We start from the raw sequence: 9,715 nt of genomic DNA, 5'->3' as shown, positions 1-9,715 counted from the left end.
GCCCTAGTGCGACGTGAGTCCAACGCACTAGGGCTTCTAAAGCAGTCACTTGAGGGGAAGAAACATGTCTTTATACCCATTTCTTTATCTGTTGGGGGAAAAGAACTTGCTTCTACTCTGGCACTGCTGGACTCAGGGGCTACGGTCTCGTATGTGGATGTTGGGTTTGCAAGGAAGTATGGGCTTCCTACAGTACGAAAGGCATGCGATATATGGGTGGAAGGAGCGGACGGGAAACTATTGGAGTCTGGGGTGGTTAATCGTGAGACCTCAGAAATAACGTGGGAGGTACACGGAGTAACGGGAAAGTTTGTTTGGGACATTACACGTTTACCAAGATATGATGTAATCCTGGGAATGGATTGGTTGACTTTGGTAAATCCTCAAGTGGATTGGGTAAAGCGTACTATAGCTTTTAATAGGCAGGAATGTTTTACTCTTAGTCCTTCTCAGCCTGACATGGAGGGTGTGCCTGTTGAATATAAAGAGTTTCAAGATGTGTTTTGTAAGAGGGAGGCAGACAAGTTGCCGCCTCATAGACCATATGATTGTGCGATTAGACTAGTAGAGGGTGCTAAATTACCAGCAGGAAGGTTGTACGCTTTAACAGTACCAGAAAGGCAAGCTTTGAGGGAATTTCTTGACGAGAACCTAGCCAAAGGTTTTATCCGCCCATCTAGCTCTCCAACTGCCGCACCTGTGTTCTTTGTAGCCAAGAAGACGGGAGAGCTTAGATTAGTGTGTGATTATCGGGTACTTAATAAAAACACCATTCGTGATCGGTATCCGTTACCTTTGATCTCAGAATTACTATCGAGAGTGCAAGGGGCTAAGATCTTTACCAAGCTCGACCTGCGGGGGGCGTATAACTTGATTAGGATACGGGAAGGTGATGAATGGAAGACGGCATTTAACACGTGTTTCGGATGTCACGAGTTCCGAGTAATGCCTTTCGGACTTTGCAATGCGCCCGCGGTCTTCCAAAGATTCATAAATGATGTGTTTAGGGATTTAATTGATCAATTTGTGGTGGTTTATTTAGACGATATATTGATTTTCTCTAAGGATGAAAGGGAACACCAGCAGCATGTGAAACAGGTACTGCACCGTCTACAGGGTAATGGGCTTTTCGCTAAGGCTTCCAAATGTGTGTTTCATGTGTCTGAAGTTGAGTTCCTGGGACATGTAGTTTCGGGAAAGGAACTCAAAATGTATCCGCACAAAGTTGACGCAGTCAACTCATGGCAAGAACTCAAGTCTAAGAAAGATGTACAGCGATTCTTGGGTTTTGCTAACTATTACCGAGAGTTTATCCCAAACTTTGCCAAACTCACTGTACCTTTAACGCAACTCTTGCGAAAGAAACAACCGTTTGTGTGGGGACGGGAGGCTCACGATGCATTTCTACAGTTGAAGTCTAGTTTCCAGGCTGACAACATACTAATCCATCCGGACATTAATAGACCGTTCATAGTGGAAGCAGACGCTTCTAGTTATGCATTGGGGGCTGTATTATCGCAAAGAGATTCTTCAGGGACTTTGCGTCCCTGTGGATTTTACTCCAGGCAACTAACACCTTTTGAACAAAACTATACTGTCAGGCTTACTTCAAAGGACCAGTCTGAACGCAGATCAAAGACAGCTGCTCTCAAACACAATCTTTATTGAAGAATACATGACTTTGGAAAAGTCGAGAATGACCTAATGTTTACATACATCTAATTTTATCACTTCTGATGCAACGTAATATCACACGCAAATATCATCATCAAACCCCACCTTCTGGATCACATTTCCACCAAGGTTTCTATCCCCCCCACACTACAGCAATTATAATTGTTTATACTTTCACCCCTGAGTTCCCAGGCTCATTTTATCTTCTCCCGCCAGGTGCTCGCATGTTTATGTTATGAAGTCAGATTCAGGGCTTGGAAATTCAGCCCTGGGATCTGGCTGCATGACATGGCGCCCCCGTTTTCTTCGTCCTCCTCTTCGGTTCTTCTTTCACCATAGTCCTGAAACAAATCAAACAATAACTCTATGGGTCCATTTTGTCTAGAGTCCCCATATATTTTTTCAGCAAGCTGCGATGGAAGACTGGGTGTATTTTCCCTAAACTTTTTGGCAATGCCAATTGGAAAGTCACTTCATTGATCACCCCCTGTATTCTGAATGGTCCAATATATTTGGGGCCCAGTTTTCTTGAAGGTAACCCCAATTTGATGTTTTGGGTACTTAACCACACCAGATCTCCTTTATCTAATTTATCGCCTTCCACCCTTTTTCTGTCTGCGAACGTTTTATACTTTTTGTGTGCTTCTTTTAACGATGCAGTCACTTGATTCCAACATTCCATCATTTGCGTTTTCCATTTCCCTGCCTCTGTTCCTTCATTTTCTGTCCACCTCGGCAATTGGGGTAAAGGTTGTATTTCATACCCGTAAACTACTTCAAAGGGGGTTTTGTTTGTTGCTGAATGTATAGTTGAATTAAAGGCTAGTTCCGCAAACGCCAACCACCTAGACCAGTCATTTTGTCTCATGTTAGAGTACATTCGAAGGAACTGCCCAAGCGTTTGCTGAGTACGTTCTACCGCCCCGTTTGTCATGGGGTGAAAAGCAGAACTTAAACTCCTTTCTGCTCCTAGCATTTCCAAGAATTTTTCCCAAAATTTTGCTGTGAATTGTACTCCTCTGTCACTGACTACTCTACTTGGACATCCATGTAATTTGTAAATATGGTTTATGTACAATTCAGCTAGTTTCTCAGCCGATGGTAGCTTCGTCAGTGCTATAAAGTGGGCCTGTTTAGAAAACAGGTCTAATACTGTCCAAATATAACGATGTCCTTTGCTGACTGGCAGTTCTCCCACAAAGTCCATAGCTACACATTCCCAAGGCCTGGTAGGTTCCGCTACTGTCTGTAACAATCCCATAGGCTTCCCTCCTCCCGATTTATTTCTGGCACAATCATCACATTGGACAACATGATTCTTTATGTCCTTCCTCATTCCTGGCCACCAACAATGTTTTGCTATTGCCTTTGTTGTTTTGGTAATTCCTGTATGACCAGCACTCTGGTTGTTGTGAAAACGATGCAGAATCTTAATCCTTAATATTGCTGGGATATACAGTTTCTTGTTTACAAACCAAAATCCCCCCTTCTGGTCCCCCTTTTCTGCGTTGGACGCGATCCATTGATCTCCTTTATAAGACTGTTTTAGTTCATTTCCCCAGTTATCTTCCCCGCCGAGTTCGACAAAAGCCGTGTCCTCCTTTTGGGTTTGTGCTCTTGTCCTGACAGCTAAGCCCCATTGTTTGTCAGAGAATATTGTCCCCTCCTTTGCTGTGGTTAGGCCTTCGTGTTGAGGCATGCGTGAAAGAGCATCTGCCAAGACATTCTGTTTCCCTTGAAAAAACTTTAATTGGAAATCGAATCTGCTGAAGTATTGCGCCCATCTGATTTGTTTGGGGGACAATTTTCTAGGAGACTTTAAATACTGGAGATTCTTATGGTCAGACCAAATTTCGAATGGGATTCCGCTTCCTTCGAGGAAGTGTCGCCAGCATTCTAAGGCTTTTAATATGGCTAATGCCTCTTTTTCCCATATTGGCCAACTTTTTTCAGTTTCGCTGAACTTCCATGACAAATATCCACAGGGTTTTAAGTTCCCATTTTGATCCTTTTGCAATAGCACTGCCCCGTACGCACAGTCTGAGGCATCGCAATGGATTATGAAAGGGCTCCTGATATCAGGGTGTTTTAAGATGGGTCCTTCAGTGAAGCATTCTTTTAAGGTCTCGAATGCCTTTTGGCATTCTGGCGTCCAACTCAGTTTGGCGCCGGGAGCTTTCACTTTTGCTGTCTCCCCTTTCCCTTTTGTTTTTAAAAGTTCTGTAAGGGGTGCGGTTATTTGTGCAAAGCCTTTTATGAAGGGTCTGTAAAAATTTGCAAACCCCAGAAATGATTGTAATTGCCTCCTTGTTTGAGGCACTCCCCATTCTTTCACATCTGCTACTTTAGCTGGATCCATAGCTAACCCTTCTGGAGACATCCGATATCCCAGAAAGTCAATTTGAGTTTTATTAAATTCACATTTGGACAGTTTTGCGTACAGCTTTGCTTCTCTTAGTCTCTGCAAAACTTCCCGGACCAATTTTACGTGCTTTTCCTTATCTTCAGAAATGATCAAGATATCATCAAGGAATATGAACACCCCTCTGTACAATAACGGGTGTAGTATTTCATTTATAAGCTGCATAAAGCAGCCGCTTCCATTTTTTAACCCGAAAGGCAAAATTTCGTATTCAAAATGGCCGAATGCGCAGGAAAATGCGGTTTTCCAAGTATCCTCCGGTTTGATCCTTAATTTATGATACGCTTCAATTAAATCCAGTTTAGTAAATATGCTCCCTTTCTTCAATACGGTAATTAAATCCTTGACTAAGGGCATAGGGTATTTATTGTCCTTGGTAATTGCGTTTAAATTTCGATAATCAATGCACAATCTTAGGGAATTGTCTTTCTTTCTCCTAAATAACACTGGAGCCCCGAGAGGAGAATTAGATGGCTTAATGAAGCCTCGAGCCAGGTTTTTATCAATGTATTTTCTCAATTCCTCCTTCTCTTGCACAGACATGGGATACACTTTTGGTTTTGGTAAGTCTGCTCCTGGGGTTATTTCAATCCCTACTTCTATATTTCTTTTGGGAGGCAATTTACTGGCCTCTTTCTGATTGAAAACATCCGCAAAGTCTCTGTATTCAGGTGGCAATAGCTGTGGGTCTATTTCCCCTGCTTCGTCTTCCTCGTCCTCCTCTTCTGCAATTTTGCTTATCTCCCATTGCATCTGCTGTTCTTTAAATGCTAAGCTTTTTCCTCTCCAATCTACTTCAGGATTTGCTTGTTCGAGCCATGGTATCCCCAATATTACATGGTATGTGGCAATAGGGGCTATCACAAAGGATATTCTTCCTCCCCATTTGCCTATTTTGCATGGAACTCCCCGTAATTCCTTTGTAGATACTTCCCCAGCAGCGACTGATCCATCTAGCTGCGAAAATGCAATTGGGGAGTCAAGTGCCATCTGCTGGCATTTCAGCGCTCCTGCTAATTCTGGGGTTATAATGTTCCTAGAACACCCGCAGTCTACAAACGCCTTGCAGGTGGCCCGATTTTCTAGCCCCGAAAGGCAAATTGGTACTACTATCATGCGTTTGTCCCGACTCACCAATCTTTCCGAAGATTCTGGGGCCTGCACCTCCTCCTCCGCACGCCTCCCGGTTGCTGGCTTGGGTTTTGGGGCTTTTGGCGGCTCCCCCTTCCGGGCCCAGCATTCCGCTGCTCGGTGGCCCGTCTTCCCACATACAAAGCATCCCGGTTTAGGTTTGTTGTCGTCTCCTCTGGAGGGAATCCCCGGCCTCCCTCCGGGTCTTTCTTGCTTCCTCGTTTCTCCTCGACCTCTCGCCACCGGTCTTTGCTGGCCGCTGCTGCTCCTGAAGCGCTTTACTTGGGCCAGGGTAGATTCGACGCGCCCCGCTAGTTGAATCCATCCCTGGAGCGTCTCGGGGTCGTCTCTGTGCGCTGCCCAGCTGAAAATCTCGGGGCGTAGTCCCTCTTTAAATAGTTCCACTTTGGTTACTTCGGACCACTCCGGTACCCTTTCCGCGAGGTGGAGGAATTCCTCTGCGTACTCGGGCACCGTTTTGTCCCTCTGTTTTATTCCTTTCAGCTGGTCTCGAGCCCTCAATTGCTCTAGCCGGTCTCTGAACCGGTTCTCCAGTGCGGCGAGGAAGCGGGGCACTGACCTCAGGCATGGGTCGCGTCTGGCATGCAATTGCACATACCAGCTGGCCGCTCCTCGCTTTAGTGTGTTGCCGATGGCTCGAACCCTGCTTGCTTCGGAGGGAAATGTGTGTGCGTTGTCTTCCATGTATCCTCTAATGCTAATCAGAAAAAAGTTCAGTTCATCTGATTCCCCTCCGTATTCCAGCTTGAGATCTTCCCTTCTAGGCATCCATTCCGCAGCCCTTTGATGTTGTCTGGGCGGCATGGGGAAGGGTTGCATCAGGTTTCCTCGGGCGGCTCCTTGGAACACGCCGCGCCCCACTCCGGTGGTCATTCTGCGCGGCTCCTGGAAGTCTGCCACCGCTGTCGGCTCTTCCGCCCATCCGCATACTGGCCTAGCTGTAGCCCCCTCATCTCGCCTTTCCTCGTCGTACGGCACATCCTCCTCCTCTTCCTGGGACCCCCGCTCCTCTCCGCCTTCGTCTGCGAATCCACTGGACCCGATCCCTGGCCCCAGTGGCCTTTCCACCCCGACGCCCATTCGGGGGGTTGGGAGCTCTGTTGGAGACGGCGGCCTCAGGGTCCCCAGGGCTCGCTGACGCTCCACTTCTCGCGCCATGCTGTCCCGGAACTGCAGCTCCTGCCAGTATTCCTCATCTCCCTCGTCCCTTGCCGCCACGGGGCTCTGCGTTGACGCCCGCTGGCCCCTCTGGCTCCAATCTCCTTCTTTGCTTGGTTCTCTCTCGGCGCCATATCGGCTGGCCTCCTTCTGGAGATTCTCTTCCAATAATGGCACCAATCTCCCCACGGTTTCCGACAGCCTGGATAAATTAGTTTCCAGGATGGATAACCGCAGGGCCACGGTCTCCGGCATACTTCCTCCAGATCCCCAACTGGTTTCTGCAGCCGCAGAGACGCCTCTTCCGAGCCTGGGAATTCTCTGGGTCACGCCGTTCGGCTTGGGGTACCCCGTAGAGGAAGCTATGGCTTGCAGCGTCTCTTCTCTCTTCGGCCGGGCCCCTTGTAAAGGCCTCTCTGCCTCATTTGGGCTTTGATCTTCTTCCTCGCTCATTATCACTTCACTGCGAATTCCGCAGGAGGGTGAGAAATGGGATTCTCGACTTTAATGTCAGGCTTACTTCAAAGGACCAGTCTGAACGCAGATCAAAGACAGCTGCTCTCAAACACAATCTTTATTGAAGAATACATGACTTTGGAAAAGTCGAGAATGACCTAATGTTTACATACATCTAATTTTATCACTTCTGATGCAACGTAATATCACACGCAAATATCATCATCAAACCCCACCTTCTGGATCACATTTCCACCAAGGTTTCTATCCCCCCCACACTACAGCAATTATAATTGTTTATACTTTCACCCCTGAGTTCCCAGGCTCATTTTATCTTCTCCCGCCAGGTGCTCGCATGTTTATGTTATGAAGTCAGATTCAGGGCTTGGAAATTCAGCCCTGGGATCTGGCTGCATGACACTATACCATCTGGGAAAAGGAGTTGCTGGCTATCAAGGTGGCGTTTGAGGTGTGGCGGCACTGGTTAGAGGGCGCATGACATCAAATTGTGGTCAGATCTGACCATAAGAATTTAGAACATTTACAAACTGCCAAGAAATTGAATCAACGTCAGATTCGATGGGCTTTGTTTTTCTCCAGGTTCAATTTTAAAGTTCAGTTTGTAGAAGGGAAGGAAAACTTGCGGGCAGATGCATTGTCTCGTAAGCCGGAGTTCAAGACTTGCGAGCAGCCAGTGTGTCAGACAGTTTTGCCTACTGCCTCTTTATGTGTGGTGGACAATGAGACGGGATTACATGATCAAATCCTAGAGGCTCAGAAAGATGATAATTGGACCCAGGAACAACTCATGCTACTTTCGGTAGGAAATCGTACTATGCTGCCTCATTTACAAGACCAGGAGGGGGTATTAGTACGTAATGGTCAGGTTTATGTACCGGCAGGGGCGCTTAGGTTAGAAGTTATCAGGGCACATCATGACGAACCAATGGCTGGGCATTTTGGCAGACTTAAGACCGTACAACTCATTACCAGAAACTATTGGTGGCCAAAGATGCGTCAGGACATTCTCCGCTTTTGTGACACCTGCGCCGTTTGTCAACAGAGTAAGACGCCTGCCGGGCGCCCTAGGGGGTTATTATCCTCCTTGCCTGTCCCTGAGAGACCATGGCAGATTATTTCCATGGATTTTATTTCTGACTTGCCTAGGTCTGGGGGTTATACATGTATTTGGGTGGTGGTGGATTTATTTTCTAAAATGGCTCATTTTATACCGTGTTCCACAATTCCTGCAGCTCCTACATTGGCTTTATTGTTTACCAAACATATCTTTCGCTTGCATGGAGCTCCTGAGGTTATTGTTTCTGATAGAGCTCCTCAGTTTGTGTCTCGTTTTTGGAGGCACTTCCATGAGTGCTTGGGAACCAAATTGAATGTGTCTTCTGCTTTTCATCCACAAACAGATGGTCAATCTGAAAGAGTGAATGGGCTGTTGGAACAATATTTACGTTGTTTTTGTCTGGAGCAGCCAACTGCTTGGGTTAAGTGGTTATCGGTGGCTGAGTTCGCCTATAATAACGCTGTACACACGTCTAGTCAACACACTCCCTTTGAGTTAACTTATGGCTTTCATCCGCGGGGAGGGGTGGCGCCGTCGACTAATGTGGTTTCCTCTGATCCGGTGTACCGTTCATCTGAAATGGCTGCCTTACATGATGTTGCTCGCCGGCTGTTGTTAGAAGCTAAGGCAGCGCAGAAGACTCAGGCCGACCGCCATAGACAAGCCGGGGAGGAGTTGGAGGAAGGGGATCTGGTTTGGCTATCTTCTAAATACATTAAACAGGCTGGAGGAAAGTTTGCGCCACGGTATTTGGGGCCTTTTCCTATTACTAAAAAAATCTCTTCTGTGGCATTTAGACTGCGTTTACCTTCTTCTTTTAAGATCCATCCTGTCTTTCACCGTTCTTTGTTAAAGTTAGATACTTCTGGGCGCCGTAACACTGTAGCTGAAGACATCACTGCTGTATCTCCACCTTTGGAGGAGGAGGCCTTTGTGAGAGGGGATAGTGTTATGGTTGAGCCTTATGGCTCCAATACTGGGAGACGTGGTCGTAAGACTCCTCGAGAGTCAGACTCTCTTGAGGAGCGAGAGAGGAAACGGCTGCGGGATATCTTTGCAGAACCATCTGACGAAGACTCCTTTGAGGGTTTTACTGAGAGAATGGAGGAAGAGGTGGTTAGCTCAGAGGAGGATGACATGGAATGGACTCGTGTGAGGGAGGATTTGGGTGTTCCTGGTAATGATAGCATGGGAAGCGACTGGCGGGTTGCAGGATCGGACCCGTGGACGAGTTGGAGGGATGGGACGGGATCCACAGCTGGGGATGCTGTGGGGCGTAGTCAAAGATGTTTTAGTTCTGATGAGGATGATGATGAGGCACCTGGAATTAGGGTAACACCTGATAGCGATGAGGAGTTGTAACTGGCATAAAATGGGGTCTTGAATCCAGGGCTAATTGCGTTGGGCAAGGTAATCTGGACGGACGCTTGGGATCTTGTTGGGAAATTCCTGAAGACGGGTGTGTTTCGTTTGCTGAATACGTAAGTTACCAAGGACACTGGGCATAGGCGGCGGGAGGAACTGTGTGGGCTTTTGTTGTGCAACCTGTGTTTAATCTTATTAGCTTGGACCTCCGTCGTCTTCTTGACGGACATTATTTACCTACTCGGAATTGACGCTGGACTGACTGACTACGATCTTGGACGACCCTTTCTTTGACTATCGGAGGATTTCGTGGAACCTAAGACGCCTGCACCTGGTAATCGACCTCGGACCGGATTGGGACCCCGCTGACCGCTGCAACCCTTGATTGATGTGTTTGGACCCGGAGTTCG

The 9,715-nt window shown here is 47.1% G+C and overlaps 1 protein-coding gene across 1 annotated transcript; it reads right to left on the bottom strand.

The window, feature by feature from the left end:
* Positions 1-1,596: 1,596 nt before the first annotated feature.
* LOC134295598 (uncharacterized) lies at positions 1,597-7,281 on the bottom strand. Its single transcript, XM_062968588.1, has 2 exons — positions 5,231-7,281; positions 1,597-2,015 (listed from the first exon to the last, which is right to left on the bottom strand). The coding sequence occupies exons 1-2, from the start codon at positions 6,857-6,859 to the stop codon at positions 1,908-1,910; spliced, it is 1,737 nt and encodes a 578-aa protein (XP_062824658.1). The 5' UTR covers positions 6,860-7,281; the 3' UTR covers positions 1,597-1,907.
* Between the last annotated feature and the right edge of the window lie 2,434 nt (positions 7,282-9,715).

The sequence above is a fragment of the Anolis carolinensis genome, chromosome 1, assembly GCF_035594765.1.
Source record: "Anolis carolinensis isolate JA03-04 chromosome 1, rAnoCar3.1.pri, whole genome shotgun sequence".
Taxonomy (NCBI): Eukaryota; Metazoa; Chordata; class Lepidosauria; order Squamata; family Dactyloidae; genus Anolis; species Anolis carolinensis.
Note: the sequence above shows the minus strand (reverse complement) of the source record. Positions and strands in the feature narration are given on the sequence as shown.